Here is a 22,972-nt window from a genome sequence, read left to right on the forward strand (position 1 = left end):
CCTCCCCTGGGCTTCCCGTGTGCATTTCCCTGTTAAAGATGGACGTTAGGTTCATAACGCGAACTTAACTGTACGTCTGCAAAGTTAAGGACCTTAGTAAATATGGTTGTCCTCATGCCGCCATCTTTAACATGGGCAAGGCACATGGGGGTGAGCTGCGGCACACGGGAAGCCGCATCGAACTCCTCCAGTAGTTGGGCACTCAGTGAATTAATTTCCACTTGCCAATTGCAAAGGGGCGAGTGGAGATTTTGAGCCCTAATTCATGTATTCAATCTTTGCAGGAATACCTTGTGCCAGACTTATTTTATAGAAATATCATTGTAAGTGCCTCCGGACATACTATACTAAATGCATTTTTTGGTATTTAGGCTCCCAATACAGGTGCACTTTGGACTAAAAGTTATGCAATTTTTTTTTTTCACTTTGTTCCCGGATATTATATAGTCTTTGTAAACGGTGGGCTATGATTAACATACAAGATATTGGTCTCTAATACTTAATGGTTTGACTAAGCCCAGAGGTATTTTTTGTGGGAAAGGTGGTCTAACCAGAGCGCTGTATTGCATTTATCATCTTTTAATTGTATTACAAAGACTCTCAATGCAATAAGTAACATTTACTATTTAACGGCTATGGTGCTATATTTTTACACGTTAACATTTTTAAAAGGAGATAAAATTAAGTTACATTTTATTGATATAGTTTTCCCAGATCTCACCCAGTTCTTATATACAAATAGTTGTTGCAAATACCTTGTAAAAAAACAAAAACAAATTTAAAAAACCCCCAAAACTCACCTTCAAGTTCTTTTTAATACCGTTAATCGTTGATGTGAGGAGCGAACGAACTTTCTGGTCATCATTGAGGTAATCGGCATGGCGCACACACATAAACAAAATATACGCTGGCAATCCTGGAATAAGGTTCACTGCAACACCGCGAGGCTTAAGATCTGGTAAAGAAGTACAAAGCCATTACAAAAATTGTAGAATTGAAGTTCTTGTCTGTGAGTTCCGTGTCATTAGTTTCCGGCCACCCCTGTTGCATGGCCACAGTCTCTGATTGTCTCCTCTAGTGCATCTTAAGTCTCTGATAGTCTACTGTCGTATAATGACTATTGTGTGAGGACCTTTGGAGCCATCAGGGGGCACAGTAAGGACCCCTACAACTTGTAAGTTGACAACCACTCTTCTTTTTCTACATGGCAGCCTGATATCTGAACCCAAGCTAAGACTAATCAACTAGATCTGGCCACAGATCCTTTAGGGTTCATTCACATCACTGTTTTGTGCACAAAAAAGCAATCCTTCAGGTGTGCAGGATTGCATAAAAAAAAATGGCTTACTACGCATTTTGCAACTCATTTTAATTGGCACCCCAGTCTATCGCCACATCTCAGTTGTGTGTTGAATGTACATTACAGCCTATTCATTTTGAATGGACTGTCTAACACAATGTGCCTCCATGCATAAAAACGTGTATGTCGTGGTGCAGTGCGCTGCAGTATGAACCAGGCCTTAGATCCAGCTGCATGATTTGCACCAGGGAGCTAGCATATTAGAACTAATTTCTATATGTATGCAATATCAGGACATATGGCATCTCCATCTGTTTACCACAACATAAAGCCTATTTTATACACTACTTCATTTAAATGTGTGGTTTTAAAAGAGAACTATAAAGTAAGTGTTTTTCCCCATAGTTCTCTTAAGGGTCACGGGAGGACATATACTAGCATCCTCCCGTGACCCAAAGCTCAGTATATAGGGAGCTACAGCTCGCAGTATACTGAGACCGCCGCATCCGGGACGGATCCAGACATTACCGTCGACATCCACTCAGCTGCATGAATGACAGCTGGCTCTGCCTATTTAGAGGCAGAGGCAACTGTACCCGCCCCCTCCCCCGTCCGTTCCTCCAGCCAGAGCTGGAGTATCGGAGCGGGGAGGGGGGGAATCCGGCATTGATGGTATACCAGGTCAATGATGTCTACATAATTTTAGAAATGGTAGATGGCATACATAGATGTACGGTGGCCAAACCTAACTATGTATGTTGCCATAAAACCACAACACAAACACAGCTTATTGCATTATCCATTTATCCAGCATAACACACAGCTTAGTTCTATAAATTTCTCCATAAATGTGTAAATGTATCCTATCATTTGACCTACCAAGTGGTCAGGCTAAAAGCCTGGATCTGCTGGTATATAGTCAGGCTTATGGATCAGAGTATATAGGAAAAATACATTATATGCATATACTTGCCCAGTATTAGATTTTTAATCAGCTTTGGTTCATCCTCCTTCTTATAATCCAGCATTCCTTGGAAATCTTTCTCCTTACGTGGTATATTGAGTGGACGAATAGGTTCATCCACTATTTGACCAGGAGACACATTCTCCATTTGACCAACTGGAATACAAATGACAACAGGAAACATGTAAACACAGTAATTATATAGGAACCTAATTACACTTATAACAGAAGAACCATACAGCATGCCAGGAAGAGGACTGTGTTCTTGTGCCATATCCCAAACTTCCACTGGGAGGAGTGTTGACTTAATCTACCAAGCAAATCACATTTCCCACAAGTCTGTTATCTTTTTAAAGCCTAATCCCAGCTAAGTTTTCAAGTTTTGGATATATAGGAGAAGACTTTAAATTATGACTGTTTTTTCTATGTGATCCTATCAACAGGAAGTGCAGGGAAATCTTCCCTAGAGAGACGCATAGGGCAATTAAATCCCGACACTTCCTCACTCTATTCAAAAATAAAAAATTGGAGCTGGCCTTTAAAACTACATTGCATCTAAACGGACCATAAAGAATTGTTTTGTATATCACGTTCAAACAGCAAGAATACATGTTGAGGAGACTTTTCAACATATGATTTAATGATTTCTCTCCAAATCAGCATTCTGTAAACTGGGATTAGAAGTCTGGCTCGGTAAAGTGATTGCTAATGTGTATTCACATGTTCCAAATATACATCACTGTCCATAATGCAACATAGTTTGTTATTCTGGAACCCAGTTTTAAGTTTCATCTGATCCCCTATAAAAAAGTAATTTCTTGCCCAGTATTTTCATATTTAGAGGTAAAAACATGTGGAGTAGAGAATGTATGCAGCCCAAATCTAAAAATCCTGCATCACCAAGACCCAATGAGATTTCATATCTGGTTATCCTACAATGCAACACCACCCACTTAAAGGGGGCCCAGATTTGAGTAACAGCACTGAGCTCGTATGGAAAATGCTTCAACAGACATTTTTACCACAGTAATTGTTGGCACAATTCGATAAGAAGATCGTCAGAGCAGAAAAAAAATGTACATATTTGAAAGTATTCCTAAAAATCGAGAAAACAGTAGTTGCAGATTATTAAACTGGATGACACAATAGCAAGTGCGGCATATCAATTACCTTCCAGCTCCCCAATTTTCTTAGCAAATACTTTCAGCTGCTTTTTCAGCTTCCTAACCGTCTTATCCTGCTTCTCAAGTTGCTCCATTAGATCCTGCAGATATGAACATTATCTTAATAGAGAACACCCTTTTAAACAACATGGCAGATTTTGCATTCGACTTGCCAAGCCAGGTTAGTGAATAACAGGACCAAACAGCTAAGTAACAGCACCACCATGTGGCTGATGTGCGTCTGTGCTTCAGGTACAGAAGTGTCAGTGCTCATCTGGGCAGAATTCTCCACTCAATGTACATATCCTCATTTATGTCATTAGAACCATTTAATTTATGACTTGTATAGTCTGCTGCTTTTCTTGGAAGCAGCACAATAGATCACTGAATTTGTCAGAAAATATAATTGACTGTACAGGTACATATATCATGCTGGAGGTAATTTATCTGACAGTTTTAGAGTCAAAAAGCAAACTAAAATTGCTATATAGTAAAGTCCTGCATGGCATAAACAGAGTTTGTAAAATTCTGCCCGGAGAACTAGCAACTATATGTTAAAAAGTGTAGGGTACACAGAATATAACAAGGAAGGGAGCAACTATATAGGAACCATGCAAATCATTTCTTCCTGACACAGTAAGCAAGAATATAAAAGATGATTACACACATAATCTAGAGCTGTGCGCAATTCAGTGTAATGAATAGGTAAAAAACAAAACAAAAAAAAAACCACAGTGGGGGAGTATTAATGTCCACTGTTGGGAGCTCTCTCCATCTAGACTGGATCCCCATTTCATTATCTGTGGCGTATGAGACAGGAGGACCACACAGATGGTGGTTGCTAAACAATTTTTTGAGTACAAACCACATTTCATCACTTGCAAAAACGATCATTTCAATCATTTCACAAACAAATATTTAAAAGGGGTGAATCCAAGACATTTTGTTTGCCTTTTTGTTGACTGCATATGCCTAAATAGAAAAGCTGCCAGCAGAGTTGTGTGTTCCGGACTAAGCTGTGTGTGTAATTTCATTTCCTACAATTCATGACACAAACTTTACAGCATAGCAATAAATCCACTTGGTGAAAAGCTGCATAGTATGCTCACACATGCTACCTATTGGCAGCGAGTGATAGATATGAAATATTGGTGAGCATTAGTTCAATTATGTAATACTTCACATTTACCTGTTTTTTTTTTTATTTCTGAAAACATTCAAAACAAGATGCATTTTCTTTTAATAAAAACTGTCGCAGGTGCCCAACAAAAATCAATCAGAATCAGATAATCCCCCTTATTTCCCTAACAGTTCTGCTTGGCTTCTGTTAAGTATTACATACAGTTGTTATTAAAACCGTCTGGAATACAAGGCCCACCTTTCTGTTACTCACCTTGGCACGTCTCTGAGGTATACCACCTGAATATACCACACTGTTAGAGCTGCAGCTAACGATTATTTTCAAAATCGATTAGTTAGCCGATTATTAGGTTCGATTAATCGGTTAATCGGATAAACAATAAAATAAAGTTTAAAAAATGGCTCCATTGATAGGACTACTAGTTTGTATAGTCCTTTATTACTCCGACTTAGTCATTGTGCTAAATCTTAAGTACAATGTGGGGAATTTACTAAAACTGGAGCAGACAGAATCTGGAGCAGCTGTGAATGCCAAACATTCAGAGTCTATCCTTCCTTGTTCAGACGGTTTGTAAGCTAAAAGTTGATTGGTTGTCACATACAGCAGCTCCAGTCTTAGGTAATTCCCCTCTATACGGTATATCCTTTAAGTAATAGTTCCAGCATTCCCCTCATTTACTGACACATTCAGTTGCACAGGTAGGCTATAGGACTGAGAATCAATCAGTATTAATGGTATCAGCAAGATGGACAGGGTTGTATCTGATGATATTCACAAAATGTATATAAATAAACTGGATTGCACTTGAAATCAGAGAAACTTAAAGAAAATATATGATTCTGTCTGCTGTATGGTAATGGCAAATGATAGGACTATGATCAAATTATAAAGAAAGAAAAGGGTCAAGGCAGATGGGGCAAGATTAGCGATATCCCATAGCTGACAAACCATATCTGTCAGTAGGGAAAAGCAAATCCTTATGGCACTCAACCTGCACAGGAACGCACATAAAAGTCCTGTACAATATACAATGGGGGTCAAAAATTACATTTAGTCAGAGAATTTCATTGGGTTGTGGTTAGAATCATTTTGCCTACAGATGCGGTTAGTAAGAAACTGTGCTCTTGTGCTAAACATGAAGACAGGACACAATGACACTGAAAGCCGTGATGGTAAGGGACACAATGCAGCCTTGTCATAATAACAGCATCAGATAGCCAGACAGGCTGAATCTCTGTTAGTTCTTGAGGACATGGCGAGGACAGAAGTGCAGGCAGATGCATGATTTACATACAATGATTCGTCTGTAAAGTGAAATCCGGTACGATTGATACTTCATGGGATCATCTGCATATAACTCCTCAAAATACTGAAAAAACAGGTAGAATGCATGTACCTTTTCATTTCAAATTTCACATGATTGGCTAATTTGCTCAGGTTAACAATGACCAATAATGACATATCTTAACAATAGAGCCATGGTAAATTGGATAAAAGCATGATCTTACATTGAACACAATAATATTACTAATCTAGAAAAAAATGTTTTAGTTTTTATTGCCGTCTGTCCATGGTGCATCTAAAAACAGATACAGATCACTAGGGATGCACCGATACTGGTTTTTCCGGTATCGAGTACTGATATTTTGCTGTCGGTACTCACCAATACCGAGTACAAATACTTCCTCTGTCATGGAGTCGGCTTCCAGGGCAATCAGGAAGCTGGGCAGCGGATAATGACATGCTGCCTGGCTTCCTGATTGCCCGGGAAGCAAGGCTCCATGTTGTTTGGCTGGCTCAATTGTGATTGGCCGGGAAACCTTCTTCCCAGCCAATCAGCATCGAGACGGCTTCCCAGCCAATCAGGAAACCGGGCGGCGAGTAATGACCGGCCTCCCGGCTTCGTTATTGGCTGTTTGGCTGGCTCAATGCTGAATGGTCGGGAAGCTGGGTTCTTAGCCAATCAGCAAGGAGTCGGCTTCCCAGCCAATCAGGAAGCCGGGTCATTACTCGTCACATGGCTTCCTAATTGCCTGGGAAGCCGGCTCCATGTTCCCCTACGGCACCGCCGGTCAAAGGAAATCCGCTGACCAGAAGTTCCAGTTTAGGGGAAGGTTTCTGAGCTTGTGGGCGAAGTCAAATACTCAGTATCGGTGCATCCCTATAGATTACCAAAAGGAGTTACACTAATGCTCTCCTCATGAACAGCTATGTTAAATGGGGTTGGTCTAATAGAAGACATACATTTACCAAACCTAGAGCAAAGAGTTAACAGCAGCAAGAGCTGAGCGGCTGCCCAAAACAAAAAATAAAGTGTCATCTAAAGTTTGTTCATGGATTGGATTTTAAAGTAGGCAAAGCCGATAGATAAATCTAGGAAAACTCTTTTTTTCCTGACTGTTTGAGAAGGAAGGGAGATTTCCCTTCACTGTACATTAAGTCATTGGAGTAGGAAGAGGTCTACAATGGAGGAAAAGACAACAATAAAAACAATATATACAGGGGCTTTTTACCGGGAAAACAAGTGGAGATTCAAGAAAGCATTTGCGACATGGCGTTATGAAGGTAAATAAGACCTTTTCCATGTTGGAGTAAATTGTGTTGCATATGTAACTATTGTGCCACAGACAAAATTCTATCTGAGGCAATTCTGCCAGCGATTCATACACACGTTACCGACCTCAATCTGTCGCAAGTTGTGCAATTTGTTACATGGACGGGAGTCTTCAACACTCTATATCAATTTCAGGGAATGTAAATACAATATGAAAGTCCATGCCTCCACACTATAACCTATCCTCATTAATCTCTACCTTTATATTTGTTACATGGTCCCATTATATTTACAAATTGCTGCGTACCTGTTTACTTGCTGACCAATCTTAATTAGCTTCCCCTACTATGTAATGTTAAGGAGGTGGCTGGGGAGTAAATGTTTGCCACTATTAACTTTGGCTGTACTGTGCGGGCAGATCTCCATTATCAGTTGTAAACTAGATGTGCAGGATTGTCTGTCCTAACAAAGGGTTACAGATCTCAAGGCTTGGGTGCTACACTGTATGTTAATGCAATTTTAAAGTGTGCCCCTCAGCCTTTCCCTTATCTCCACATTGTCATCTATTGTTAGTAATAGAAGCCGCCTGTAGTGTCCTATAAACCTATAGGTATAAGCCTCCTAAGAAAAAAAACTAGAAAAGTAAGAAATATTTTTTAGAAAAATATTTTTAGGTATGCTGTGTAAATGAAAATGCGTATAAAACATATAGTGATGGTTTCTCAGGTTTGAGAGCAAAAGTGTGTCTATAATCATAATATATCCTTCAAGAATATACTGCTTGAAAATACAAACCTTCCAATTCTACTTCAATAGAGAAAATACAAAGGAAATGCTTTGTTAACTGCTGTTCCTATGTAGACAGCATATGAAATGAATAGGCAGCCTTGAGTTGCAAACAATTGATACAATTAAACACAACTTTGAAGCAATACATTTGGAGAGACCTCCTGTGAGTTCCCTACTTACCAGATTCTCATTGGTTAGTCGGGTGATCTCATGTTGTAAGCTGGCTTCAATTCGAGCCTCGGGGGGCAGCTGTAGGTTCTGGGCAAGTAGTTGTTGCTGCCGGTTGTTTTCTTCCCGTAGACCCTGGACGTCTCCCTTGAGACTTTCCAACTCATTCTCATAGCTCTTCTTCTGAGACTGGAGTTGTGACTCTAGGACTCTAAAAAAAACAAAACAGTGCACAATGTCTGTATTTACTATACATCTCTAGGCTTTTCCTCTGTAAGAAACTAAAGCAGCAGAATAGCATTATCCCCATTCACCAAGACAGCACACATTATAAAACCAATGTGCCCTACAAGTAGTGCCAGTTTTCAAACAGGACTGGTTAAAAAAAAAATCCAGGACAATGATTTCTAACCTGTGCACATACATGGGATTGTATGCTCACACATATTAGTAGGTTAGTTTGCTTCCTATCATATTTACCCTAGTGCATGTATCTTTTTGGTTGGTGTAAGGGCATTAGACTGTGAGCTTCTTTGGGGACAAAATGTGGAGTGAATTATGTATGGGACATAAGCATCCAAGGTCACATACAAATAACAAACAGAGGAAACAACCTCTGCTGGGTAAACTGCCATTGTGTCTTATTTTGTTTTTGCTGGAGCTTTCCACGATTTTTACAGATATGGTGATGTGGCATCACTGTGTTACAGTTGCACAGGAACATGGTAACGTAGAGGGGTTGCTGGCAGGTCACAACCTATAAATTTAATGTTGATGCAATTGAGTGAAAGTTGGACCTAGAATTACTAAATGAACATTAAACTGCCATATAACACATGTACCTCAATAAATATATAGCCTCATGTTTGACTTCTGTCTGTGCTCTGGCTGTCCATCAATCAGCACTGGAAACTGCTGGCTATTACCAGCAACACCATGCAACTGATGGTGTTGCTTAGCCTCTCTTCCTCCCCACCCCTGCCATGCTATCTAAATCTTGTGATTGCAAAGCCTGACTGGGAGAAGCTGATGCTGTCAAAGATGTAGACCACATGAGGTGGGCTGAGGAACACCAGGAATGCATGGTGCTGCTGGTAATAGCCGAGTCAAACATGATGCTATGCATTTATCAGGGTACATGTGTTATATGGCTGTTAATATTCTAGCATGAAGTTCCACTATAAAAAAGTAAATTGGCATCAGAAACTAGAAACAAACACCCAAAGGGTGCTGCTGGTAATAGTCTGCAGTTTTCTAATGTTGACTTCCGGACCACCAGAGCACAGGCAGAAGTCAAACTTGGTGCTATGCATTTGTTATTCATAGAGGTATTCTAGGATGAACTTCCACTTTAAGTAAATTTGCATCAGGAATTAGAATCAAACACTCGCATATAAACTTTCTCTAAATTTCTCTTCTGGAGTATGTCTTTAAGCACCGTGTTGCTTGGTTATAAACAAATACAAACCTCTGAGTTCAGAAGTTAAAGCTTATCAAGCTAGGCACTTGGTATGCTGATCTTTTCCCCTGTGTTTAATTGTGCACAAAACTGGTCAGATTGCCTTATCATGTCTTAGCTCTGTATGTTTTGATTTTTGTTTAATAAAGCTCTTTAAAGATCTTAATTAAGGATTCAAAAAAAGTATATCATTCCTTTTATTTTGCCAAAGCCAAGAAGTGGTTTAGATGATGGAAGTTATGCCAATGAATGACCCATATTGTGAGGTGTGAAAGATGAAAGGACAAATTACCAATATTTAAGTTGAAGTTGGTATTTGTATAATAGAGCGCCCCAGTTTTCAGGTTCCACTCTACAAGGTAACTCATCATAGCATTTTACTCTCATAAACCTCAGCACAAGTACTTTCAATTATTTTTATTACTGATAAAGGTATATAAGCAGCCTGCTCAAATAAGAAATAATTTTAAGTAAACAGAAAGCAAATCATTTTTGTTAGGAAGAATAGTTGAGTTGAATTACAAGTGTTTATAGAACGCAAAGCAACAATAGCAGCACGTTTACTGTAGGCAATAACTTTCTACAGCTTTTAAGCATCATTCCTAATGTATTTATGTTAGCCCACTCACAAGATGCAAAGCTTCAAATAGGTAAGGCTTCTACAGTATTCCTTATAGATATAGCAAAATAAGATATAGCTTATGTAAAGAAAAAAACATGCAGGCACCCTTGTAAAAATGTAGACAGCTTGGTAACATGCTTTCAAGAAAACCCAACCACACTTAAGCAAGAGTATAAGTCCACTTATTTTCCCACTTTCAACAATCAGATATTATCAGGTCAGTACTCTATTTACATTCACTATAGCAACAAGTAGCCCAGTATTAAGTGAAAATCCTGAATTTATGCATGGCATGCACAAAGAGGGCAGTTTCTAACCTCATATCAGGTGATAATAGGCACCTTCAGCTGACAGAGGCACTCACTAAAACAAAAAAAGATTTACGATTTTGTTGTAGAATCCTTCTATAAGAGCCCTTTCACACAGGCTTTCCGATCAGGTCCATCTGTCAGTTTTGCAGGTGGACCCGATTGGAAGCCCAATGTTAGTCTATGGGCAGCCGGATGTGTCCTTTTACATCCGGTTAGCCCGGGCTGCAGCCAGAGCTGGAAAAAGAAATGGATCAGAGTTCAGTTTAGCTGGACCTGATTGTGCCAGAATGGGGGTAATCTGATGTAGAAGTCCATTTACATCCAATTCCCCATAGACCAACATGGGTCCAGTAATTTCAGTTTTTTAACTCCATCGTAAGATGGAGGAAAAAACTGGGCAGACACGGATGCCACAACGGTGACATCTGTTCCGATCAGCAGAGGATTTGTGCACGGATCCTTTCCTGATTGGACCATGTGAAAGGGGCCTAAGTGGGTCCAATCTTTCTCTCTTCTCTATAGAAAAATAGAGGGAAGTACTAAACATAGGCTGATGGCACTCTGACAACTTGTTTGAAAATGAGAAGAGCTATTCTTGACCATAATTCTTGGGAAGATATTTTGCAATCAATGGTCAACTTTACTACAACTCACAATGGAATGTTTCCATAGATAACTAACTCTGTCTAGTAAAACAGGATATATTATTTAGCCTGCTTGATGGATACTGATACAGTCTGGCAAGGCATAATGGAACATAATGGGCAGATACATCTTACAAAATAAATAGATTAGTGCACTGCTTTTAAATATCAATTGTTGATAAAGATGCTGAGAAAAAGTGGACTTATACTTTTAAGTACTGGAAAAAGACACCACAGTGAACTGTTAAACCTGCACAGACTGATGTTATAAATGATCACTAATAAACTTTATTTGAGGATATTTTTAATAGAACAGCTGAACTTTAGCAACATCTTTAGGCATGAAGAGATGAAAAACTTCATGGAATTGTTTTCTAATGCAGTACCATGAAGATTTAACAGTAGGTTCAGGTCACCCATTAAATAGTATGTATACTGCATAAAGAAATCAGGCACACCATATGAGCTAATGTGACCATTTCTGCCAGCATAGTCCGCAATCCATAAGAGATGAGTGCATGGTTTAATCTCTGGCCATTGTTAGTAATAGGCAAAATGCAGACCACAAATTCCCAGAGTGAGAAATTAGGTAACCTGTTGGCCTGTTTTAACCCTTCATACACCAGCCAGAGCTCTCCGTCCTCATTCAGCATTTGGAAGTCTTGAGGTGGGGTTCTTTCAAAAAATTATTTTTAAAAAAGGGGAAAAAGAAAGAAAAGCAAAACTGAAAAGTGGATTGATGGAAAAACAAAGGGAAACATTATGTAAACCCTTCAAGAGAGAAGCACAGAGACTGCTGTTACTGTTCTCCCTCTTAAAATGTTACTGACTGGCTGACTGTTCAGTAATGTAGAAAATGTTTTTTAGCTTATCCAAGCCACTTCTGTTGTTCCAGTTCCGATGAGTTTTTGGATATACATGCTGGGGGAGGTATTTTGCTAACAGGTAGCACAAACATCTACAATCACCACAGTAAGGTATGTTTTTCAACAATCAACATCAGCCTTTCTATGGTGATTGGATTAAGTTGTCTGTGGTACCTGTGTGGATATACACCGATAAGCCATAACATTATGACCACCTACCTAATACTGAGTAGGTACCCCTTTTGCCGCCAAAACAGCCCTGACCCATCAAGGCATGGAGTCCACTAGACCTCTGAAGGTATGCTGTGGTATCTGGCACAAAGCCATCAGTAGATCCATAAAGTTTTGTAAGTTGTGAGATGGGGCCTCCATTGCTCCCCACGTGCATCAATGAGCCTTGGTCACCTATGACCCTGTTGTCGTTTCACTAGTTTTCCTTCCTTGGACCACTTTTGGTAGGTCCTGACCACTGCAGACGGGAAACATCCAACAAGAGCTGCAGTTTTGGAGTTGCTCTGACCCAATCAGTCTAGCCATCACAATTTGGCCCTTGTCAAAGATGCTCAAGTTCTTCCCGCTTGACCATTTTTTGTGCTTCCAACATATAAACTTCAGAGACAAAATGTTCAGTTGCTGCCTAATAAATCCCACCCACTTCCAGGTGCCATTGTAACTAGACAATCTATGTTATTCACTTCACCTCTCAGTGGTCATAATGTTATGGCTGATCGGTGTATATGCTGGTGTATTTTTCTCACACTTATCAGAACTGAAGAAGTGGATTGGATAAGCTATGAAACATCTTCAACATTACAGTCCAGCTGAAAGCAACTAATACTAGCTACTTGTTGAACAGTTGTTGTAGAGGAATAATTTAAACTAGAGGAAGCCAATCCATTAGCATTTCCAGAAGGAGGTCAGCAATGGTAGTCTCTGTATTATTCTCATGACTGGTTTTACTTTAAGGCAAATAAAAATGTGACAATGAAACAAACTGACACAAAACAAAGCATAAAGAGCAAGAATGGACTAAGAGAACTGTGGAATACAATTGTTAACAACACAACATTAAAGTTCTGACTTATTTGATCCTCATTAATTAAGAGACAGTAGTAATTTAAAATCCTTCAAGCTACCACATCTAGTAAATCTTCTGGACCTTAGTCTTTTTTTATTGTACAAGATATCCATTCAGTAAATCGTTACAATTATGACAGCCATCTTTTTAAGGTGATGCATTATTTATGGTATTTGTGATGGCTAAAAGGTAAAATGGAGTCCAAATAATATTTGCCTTTATTGCACCAACAAAAGAAGCCATTTAAAATGTTTGCAAAGCCAAACAGTGTTATGTTAGTTTTGTACAGGAGTAGGGGTTGGGGGTAAGACCCCTCTCCGTTTTGGAGCATATAGTTTTTGTTTTTTTTGTCTAGAACATACTGATGTACTAATTAAATATGTTCATGAAGGTAGGGAATCCCCATCCAACACCTACTGAACTAGACTACATTGCTACAGTGGTACATTTAGAAATTCCCTATACCATGCAAACCTTCTAAAACAAATATACAATAGCCAAAAATGGATGTGAAATGTCAACACTCTGACCCTAAGATGTAGCCAATTTTCCAATAGCTGTTGTTGTCAGCAAGACTCATATTGGGAAAACATACAAAACACATCCCATGTCCTCTATACTTCCAGGTTGCATGTAAGGAAATGTGGTAAAAAAAAAAAAAAAAAACTTTTGTAGCTCATAATCTTTACTTACCATATAAAATGCTGATAAAGTGCTGCATTAGGCAGCCAACCAGTGGGAACATACCAGACAATAAAACAAGACCTTACTTTATTTTTTACATATTGAATGTTAAAGTGAAAAAGTGCAGATGGTAAATAAGATTCTTACAAATCATGAAAGTAATGAGGATATTCAGACCCTGAAAACATATAGAGGCTATGCTCATTGGAGTATGTTAGACTACAAATACCTGGCAGGAGAATTTTTTTCTAAACTGGGCCACTAACATTTAGTTTGAGCGGTCTCTTTAAAAATGCAGGAATTCAATTGTAAGCATGTGTTGATACAAGAATATCCCTTGCAGCTTTTACTTGATAAATCAAAATACCCAAATAACAGGATATTCAAGCTTTATGACAGGTGGTTTATGACATGGTGATAACACGTTCCAATGTTGGACTATGTGGAGCAGGGTGGCAGAATAGTTCCTGTGCATTTTTCTCTAAAGTTTAAACTTAAGGCTTGGCAGTTCCACCTGCACATGACTTCTTAGATTTGCTAAAACTAGTATACAAATCGGGACAAAAGAATGCATTAACAATGTGAAGAAATGCCTCTTAAAAAAAACATTCAGGAACATATCCTAGAGGTAAAAACTCAGAACATGGTGGCTTACAAGTAAATGTGAAATTTGCAGTTGCATTTCCATATGACCATATATTAACCAGCTCCTGTGTCAGTATATCCCTAATAGGAGAATGTTTACATACTGCAATGGGCCTATTGATTCAGCTACAACTGCCGTTGCTTATATCAAAGTAATTCATGTATTGTTTTTTTTGGGGGGGGAAACAAGGCTTTTTTTTGAAGGATTCTCAAAACCTATTTTATTTTTCTACATATTCTTAAGGCAAACCCAAGGTAAAAAGCAAACCTATTTTCTAGTTTAACCAGTGTGGGTTTATTACCGTAGATGATAACCAAAAGAATTTCCAAAAGGTCTGGGCCCCTTGGATTGCTCATGAACACCCTGAGCTTCCTTTGGAGAGTCTCACATACTTATAGGACTATCGGAATCCCTGGTGCAATTCCCCTTCCTACCCCCCCTTCCCCCTGCCTTCTGTGACCCTAATATCCCCTGTTCCCCCCTATTCTTAATAACTATTGTTATATTAAAGTTTGGCGATGCTTTCGGCCTTGGAGCACAGAGATGGTAGCCAGGATGGGTCCCCTTGTGGTCCAGGGCTGGACTTTGGAGTAACAGCTCCTTGAGATAGCTTATTTACCTACTATGGATAACTGCCTTGCTTCCCTGCGAGGAGGCGCTTTGTGTATCAAATAACGAGTTCTCCATGTAATGTCTAGATTCTGCTTCTTGACTGTATATTACTTATGACAGCTTGACCTGAATTGTTGTTATCTCAGCTACGCTATGTAAAACCAATAAAAAATACTTTGGAATTGAAAAGTGAAAATGTTTTCCTTTATTTGTCCCATTTATAATGACATTTTATTTACTGGTGAAATTAAGGTGATTTTTCAACTGTATTTATTTAATGCGACATAACAAAAAAGGGATTTTCTTTTTCACTTGCAAGGTTGTTGGACTTGACGTGCGGTTTAAACGACATTCCTTTGGGCAACCCATAAAAGCTTTAATCAAAATCCACCAACAAATGACACTTTCATTAACACATTTACTTAACCCAAAAATACCCAAGGTTAGATAGTGTCACTAGATAGAACATTGTCTTGGAAATGAATGAGAGATACTACATTTTACTGTAACTTAAATGTAGCTTATTGAGAATGTCAGTCTCCATACAGACTCACAGCTTAGACAGGCAGGGACCTGGCAGTACATAATTTTCATCATTTTTAAAAAACTACTGATCTTAGATAATGAAAGAGTAAGGATATTTAAGGCTACTCTTTAGCCACTAACAACTCCCCCTTCCAACCACCCTCTTTTAATAATCACGAACATAAAAAAAACCTACCTAAATGCCCCATTATTTCCACTAAATCTGTGGCCACATGACATTCTGCTCCCAAATCTTCTTTCTTCTTCTGTGTACAGCGGGCGGGTCCGTCTTCATGTGTCCATGTCATTGCCAGCATGACGTGGACACATTGGAGGGGTCCTCTCAGGATCTAGTAGAGAATTCTGCAGCAATGATGGTAGTTATAGGGGACCAGACAGCACAGGCATGTTTGCACTGATGAACTGCCAGTGCACCCACAACCAGAATCCCAGGAACCAGATGGCGGACTTAGGTGAGTAAAACAAAACTTTAAAAAGTATTTAAAATAATAACAGAAAAAAACTGAATAGGAAGTCAGAGAGGGTTGGGAGTTTTGTTTGCTGATGGGCTTCAGGTCAACCAGTTATGACAGAAATACAGTAGCTGCCGCTGCTGACCTGTAAAAATGCTACTTGTCTGGTAGTTATGCTGACCCTCTGGCTTCCATACTTTCCGAGTCTCTGACCTGGAAGAAGGATGCAGATCAAAAACATCAAAACTTCTTATCCGCATACTTGTTCCAGGTCAATGATTTAAAGTACTGAAAGGGCCAGCATCAAAGCCAAATATCTAACATTTGCTGACAGAGTTCAGTGATGGTGCCACCATGTTTCTCTCATGACAGGCATACTTTAAAAGGACATATAATGGTATTATAATAAGACAATGTCACACAATGTCTAGTGCGAAACTAACATTAGTCCCCGGACTGAGCCAGGACCCGTACATAAACTACATATAGAGTCCTGCAGTGGGTTTGAAAGCCGTGATTAACCTGCAATGAGGAGCTGACATCAAGCAGGATAAAGAAAATAATTCAGGTAAATGGCTAGTTCTCATAAAGCAATTCGGAATTTGGGTTTGGTTTCTACTTAACATGCGAAATTGCTTATGGGAAATTATCTTTCTAATATGACAGATCCTAGAACTTTCTATTAATGCGGAAGCTCTCTTTTGACAGCTGTAAAAGAAGACTGCAAACATAAATTCTGAAAACCGAATCTTCGGAACAAATGAGCAGGTTGTACTGACCCACGTGCAGTTCCATGCAGGCTCCTACTGTAATTTACAGAGGTTAATACCAGTATAACATACCTGTTGGTTTCTTTCATTCCTGTATAAGCCTGTGCAATTTCCCTTCGGTCTTTCATCTTCTGAACATCCTCAGAGATGGGCAATGTGTCAGTCATTGTGTTCTAAATCAAAGCAAAATGTCAATATTTGTATATTGAAACAAGATCTAGAATAGATTTTATTTATTTAGGGGCTTTATCTATGATTAGCGGACTCAGACCAAAAACCTAGATCACCATCTTACTTAGGCTCACAATGGCTACAGCTGATCTGAGACTTTTCAGACCAGTTCCTTTGACTGATCAAAAAAATAGACTTTTTTTGAACGGAGAGGCACGGAAGGGGCCACACACTGCATGATTTGAAGCCCAATCAGCAGGACTCCAAATTCGAACAGTGTATGGCTAGCTTGAGCATCTGTTTACATAATAATACCCTTATAAGGGTAAAGTATTATTTTACTATTCCATATGGGTTTCCTGTTATGTATATAAAAAATTAAAGGAGTAACAACATACCAAAGCAGAACACAAGTACAATAAATAAGGCATTAAAACAGAAGTAGTTCCAAAATTCTTATCTTTGTGTGATTCACTATCGCCAAATCAAATATTCAGATACAGATGGCTTACCTGCATCCCACTTAAATGTTTAGATATTTATTTCAACTTCCTTTCAATTCTATTAACCCTTGATTATTTAAATATTAAGTTCTACCATTAATTTGGTGATAACTTATGAACATGTCTGTAACTTCGTTGCAAAAATCAATAACAACACTACAATCTAGATAAAAATAATTCCCGTAGTCTCTGGAAAGCCTGATAACTAGTTCCAGAGAAGGCATGTCATATACCTCCAAAATCTTCATGTAACAGCTGAAAGCTGGGCCCTTTTGACAGGCAAAACTCGGGCACTTCTTGAGATGCTAAAACTTGCCTGCCCCCTTCCTACCTCCCGCACATTCCTATAGCGACCTATGTCCCAGTATTTTGTGCAATAAAGATCCATAAGAAAGCCAATACATTGGTAATAGATACAAAGCCTTTCCATGGCTGGGCTCTATCCGATCAAAGACGACCTTGTGGGGCCACAGATCTAACAGGAAAAACGATGAGGTGCACCAATATATTTATTATAAATAGGGGAAGTGAGAATCTAGAATTATTAAACATATGTAATGCACATTTGTCAGCATAACCAACTAAAAGGAGAGGGATTATTACATCAAATTTAAGTAGAAAATAACCAGTTTGTCAGTCATGTCCTTAAGTTTCACACCCCAAATGTATTACAGAAGCACAAAAAGCACAGGAGTCAGCAGCACACAAATGAATCAAGGACATTATTCTATGGATGCTTAGCCTAAAATCAATTGCAGGGTATGCAGCAAATGATAATAACTTGTTAATGTAGCTTGGGTTTGCGGTTCAATAAAAGCACAATAGGTTATTGCACTGCATGCATAAAGCTAAGCTAGCAACAGGATTGATTGTTACCTTATCATCCTTTATTACCACAAAATTGTTGAGCAAAAGAAAAAAAAAAAAGTAAAATCAGTCATGCCTTTTCCGGAAGAACATTGTATAATGTACTAACATTGTACTACTCTTCCTCTGAAAAACTTTGTAAGGAAATGTGAACAGTAGCAGCTGTGTACTTTGTTGTCCCATATTATATGGATTGTTTTTACCTTTGTGACTATATATTTCTCAGTGGTTAAGGGGTAATACCTAAAAAAAAGCAAGTGCATCCTAAGAGAACAGCTGCCAAACAGCCAGCCCTGCCCATAAGATAGTACTAAAAACTATAAAACTGTGCATAGTAAAGTTCAAATTCCTAAAGTGTATCTTGTCCATTTTTAAGGTTTTGGAATAGAGAAGTATAGGCATCCCTGTTTGACATGTGTTGCTGTTTCTGTCCCTACTTTATTCATCCTTGTGACCAATGTTACTGGGACTGAAAGTGAAGGAAAATCCAAAATGTTGAGTTGCTGTCAAACATGAATAGAAAGGAAATCATCTAATGGGGACACTTATTTTAGAGAGGCTTTCCCTCTGTAGTGAAAGAGGACATCTTTCCAAAGGAAAAATCTGACAGAAGTTTTAACCCTTTCCTACTCTTTCCAAAGCTGAAAAAAACTCTTGGGTTTACACTTTAATATTATTGCTGTTTATAAGGATAAGCAGGTTTTGGAAACCATAGAAAATCTTTACTTGTACTTTTTCAGTTTCCCAGTCTCAAATATAATATTGCTGATAATGATTTACTGACTTGTGTTTTAAAGGAATACTTGGGTCTGTTGCTGAAGGGGACAGTGAGTGCCCTAATCTGATCATTCTGTGATGAAATGACTCAAATGATGAAGTGATCTTTTAGAAACTGCATCAATCTAGAAGATCTGATTGTCTACAGATATGTTGTCAGTTGCTTGGGATTTTCCACTGTTATGTTTAAATCTAGCCAGAAATACAGTCACCATATTGGCCATATAAAGCTGGCCAACTAACAGAAAATGATTTGTTCATGAATGCTTCCTGACATTCATCAGCCTAAACTGAACTATGCTTAACTTAGAAAGTTAGTGTGTCACCTTGTGTGGAATGGCTTCCATTTGGCTCACTAGCTGCGATCTCAGAATAAGTACTTCTTCTTTTCTGACTTCCAGCTCCTCGCTGACTGAAGTCATCTGTTCCAACAGCACCCTATAGACTGGACCCCCGCGTCCTGCAGAATCTGGGGAGGCCTTCTCTGTGACAGCTCTCCTGAGCTCATTTAACTCATTTTTCAGCTTCTTGTTTTCAGATTCCAGTTCTTGACGCTAAAAGAGACATTAGAATGTCAACATCTAAATGTCTTAATATAGAAATAAAGACAAAAGCACAAAGAACTGAAGTGATTTATGTGTGCTAAACTGCTTTCTGGTGAACCAATATGACTAAATGCTGGTCAAGGTAAAAAAAACAACAAAAAAACTTGCTTTGCTTTGATAACAAAAAAGTAGAAGGGTTCACTTGCTAATCCATTCTATGATTGATAGTAGGTCAAATTAACTCACCCACAGTTTAAGACGGATGCATTGCTTTAATTAATTATTTTTAGATTACCTTGAGAGATTCGTATTCTAGTTCTGTCCCTCGAATTGGTGGCCTTGCCTCCTCCTGAAAAAAACACACATGTGAAGATTCAAAATATGAATCTGAATTTATTAGGTTTGACAAAACATTTATGAAAACTCATTCTGCAGCACACTTGGGAAATGTCATCTTATTCAGGTGACTTTACATGGCTAGAGTAGAAGCTCATCTATGGCTGCACTGTTAGACTGAAGCATATACAAATGAAGAAGGTATCTTGCTACACAGTTATGTCATTTTTTATGTCAAAAGTGCATTAGCTTTTGTTTTATTTTTTGAAGTTCAGGTCTTAAAGATTCAACAATATGGAATTTTTTTACAGTGCATCTAAACCCAAAAACAATGGCATATATTACAGCTCAACAGTCCTTCGATGAGGTGGCTGTCTCTGTGTTCTTTTTAGGCTTGTTTCCCTTGATTTTATCTAGATAATCCTGCACATTTCCTGCCCCGGGTGGCTACGTTCACTCCTACACTGTATCTATGGCGCCAGCTATGGTTGTCATCCAGGCTGAAACGCAGACATGTATGCCTTTGTTTAACTTCATTACATCGGTGTTATAAGTATTTTATAAGTATTTTATAAGTATAAGTATTGTTTGTTTTTATATCTTTTTTCTGCTGTACAAAACAAGCCAACAAGTCCCAAGGCACAAAAACAAAACAGTGATAAGTTTAGAGGTTACACAAAATAAATAGCGTAGTTTTATATGCTTTCCGGTCAGCTTACTGCAAGTGCATTTCTGCCAAGATCAACAGGTATTTTCTGTACTTGTTTAAAATGTTCTTAGTTTGGAAAAAATAAAACTAAACTAAGGACTGGTAATCTGAAATATATTTAATTTTTGTACTTGGGTTTTGTTACCCTTTAAGAAACAAAAAACAAAAAAAAAAATCACTATAATAAACTCCAGCTCATTTTGTTTAAACACAGAAAGTCTAAGAATTTCTCTGGGGGGTACTGAGCTATCCATAAATTAGTAATGCTCCAGCAATTTGGGAGATCATACCTGATTTTTGGCTTTGTGGAGCTGTTCTTCCTTTTTGTCCAAGTCATCTTGTAAAATTTGTTTTTCATGTTCCAGTTCTTTCACGCGTTTCTGCAGCTTGAGGAATAGGGACATATCCAGAGGAGCCTTCTTATCAACTGGTTCCTAAAAATATCCAGAAATGACACAATGGACACAGGACACATTCAGTTAGTCAAGATAATAATCAAGCATAATGTCATTATCTTCATAATGGGCAGCACAGTGGTGTACTAGACCTCGCCGGGCATTGCAGCACTGGGGGTTTCTGGTTCCTGGCCCGGCCAGGTCAATATCTGCAAGGAGTTTGCATGATCTCCCTGTGTTTGCTCTGGGTAAGTTAATTGGCTTCTGTCTAAATTGGTCCTATAAGCATGCAGGTGAGATAGGGACCTTAGATTGTAAGTGCCTTGAAGGGCAGGGACTGATGTGAATGTGTACTGTGTTAAGCGCTGCATAAATTGTCAGCGCTATATAAATACCCGTAATAAATAATTAATGGTAAGCTCAGCGGCACAACACCCTTAAAAGTGGACCTTTACCTCCTTTCACTAAAAATCACACCAGCGTTCAGCTCTGCATATAAAATCATCTTACATTCTGCATTGCTGAGAAACCTCATCTGTAAACTGCAAAATCTCATGAGATCTCAGGGAAATACATTTTTCCCCGAAATGATGATGTGCATAGTCACATGTGTCAGAGTTCCAGGAAGTAAAGGGAGATAGCTTCATCTGCTTTTGTAAAAATGGCCATTGTAAGAAGAATAAGAAGGAAAAGAAAAATAAAGGTATGCAAAGAATAAAAAGCTGGCAATTATATATGTAATTATGTCTGTAGATTGTCATTAAACATTTATAAAGGTGCCTTTGTTGTAATTTTAAAGATAAGGGTAAAGTTCCTTTTAACATATTTTTGCTGTTAAACATCTAAAAATTGATCATAGTAGCAGGGATAGTGAACCCTAGGACAACCACTATTCCAAGACCCTACAAAGCAGCACAGCAATTGTTAAAAATAATCACAAATAACAAACACTGTAAACGCTACAATGTGTTCATTCATGTTTGTGTAAATAAATAATGCTGAAACCCTAAGGGTTATCATGCATAAGTAAAAACTGGATGACTAACACTAATGGCAAAACAGACCCACTCTATAATTTCCATTGATCCTTGGACATAACAGATTATATGATAATGTCACTTGATATTGAAAATGAAGTTCTGCGTGTGTAGGTTGTTAAAAAATCCTGTGGCGTTGCCGTAACACGCCATTTCAAAAGAAGAAGAATTTGGCCTTTCCGCGGGCAGTAATTGCCATTTCATGGATCCGCCATAAAAATGATAAATAATTGAAAAACATCTCACTAAAAAATCTGCTTGAAGCACACTGAGACAGCAGTGGCTCTTTGGTCCCTGCAATAAAAACTCCAGCAGATTTTTTTTCAAAAGTAAATCCCAAGGGATTAAAAAGGCTCCAGTGTGACTTGGTGAAGAAGTGTGTCCAAACACAGCTGATATTTAACACGAAAAAATGAAAAATACTTAAAAATGTTACATTAGGGGGAAAAAACTTTAGGTTCACCTTATTTGTTGGACTTCAGTCTTACCTCAATCCGGAAAGGTAGGTCTTCTGATTCTGTAACTTCTGAACTGAAGGTATACTCTGATTCGTTGCTGCTGTGGGTGGAGTCAGTCCTCTTACGTCCTGGTTTTGGAATGGTCTGAAACATTGGTTACATTAGCCTGGTACACAAAGATACTCCCAAGATACCTTTTTGTTTCCCAATTTTACTTGAACCCACCATGATGCTCATTTCCTCCCTTAAGTCATCATATCGCTCCTCCAAACGACTGAACTCGGTAAGCAGATTCTGATACCTCGACCTTTCATCATTCAGCTCAAGCTCCAGTTCCTTTGTTTCTTGCAATAGTTTTTTCTCCATATCCTCTACCGTGCAGAAAAAGAACAAGATTGATCGCAA

At 38.5% G+C, this 22,972-nt stretch overlaps 1 protein-coding gene across 3 annotated transcripts in view; it reads right to left on the minus strand.

Moving 5' to 3' along the window:
* MYO5A (myosin VA) overlaps positions 1 to 22,972 on the minus strand; it is a 148,964-nt gene that overhangs the window by 15,503 nt on the left and 110,489 nt on the right. Inside the window, exons 24-35 of one of the 3 annotated variants that reach the window (XM_018576069.1) lie at positions 22,793 to 22,938; positions 22,598 to 22,711; positions 20,968 to 21,111; positions 19,928 to 19,981; positions 19,414 to 19,641; positions 18,320 to 18,328; positions 16,842 to 16,942; positions 11,710 to 11,790; positions 8,092 to 8,290; positions 3,435 to 3,528; positions 2,274 to 2,420; positions 801 to 955 (exon numbers count right to left, since the gene is read on the minus strand). In XM_018576069.1, coding sequence (XP_018431571.1) covers positions 801 to 955; positions 2,274 to 2,420; positions 3,435 to 3,528; positions 8,092 to 8,290; positions 11,710 to 11,790; positions 16,842 to 16,942; positions 18,320 to 18,328; positions 19,414 to 19,641; positions 19,928 to 19,981; positions 20,968 to 21,111; positions 22,598 to 22,711; positions 22,793 to 22,938 — 1,472 coding nt within the window. Of the gene's footprint in view, positions 1 to 800; positions 956 to 2,273; positions 2,421 to 3,434; positions 3,529 to 5,862; positions 5,938 to 8,091; positions 8,291 to 11,709; positions 11,791 to 16,841; positions 16,943 to 18,319; positions 18,329 to 19,413; positions 19,642 to 19,927; positions 19,982 to 20,967; positions 21,112 to 22,597; positions 22,712 to 22,792; positions 22,939 to 22,972 lie in introns of all 3 variants that reach the window. The other 2 variants (XM_018576067.1, XM_018576070.1) reach the window with 2 other exon arrangements.

This window comes from Nanorana parkeri, unplaced genomic scaffold (assembly GCF_000935625.1).
Source record: "Nanorana parkeri isolate BGI_ZX_2015 unplaced genomic scaffold, ASM93562v1 scaffold55, whole genome shotgun sequence".
NCBI classification, from domain to species: domain Eukaryota; kingdom Metazoa; phylum Chordata; class Amphibia; order Anura; family Dicroglossidae; genus Nanorana; species Nanorana parkeri.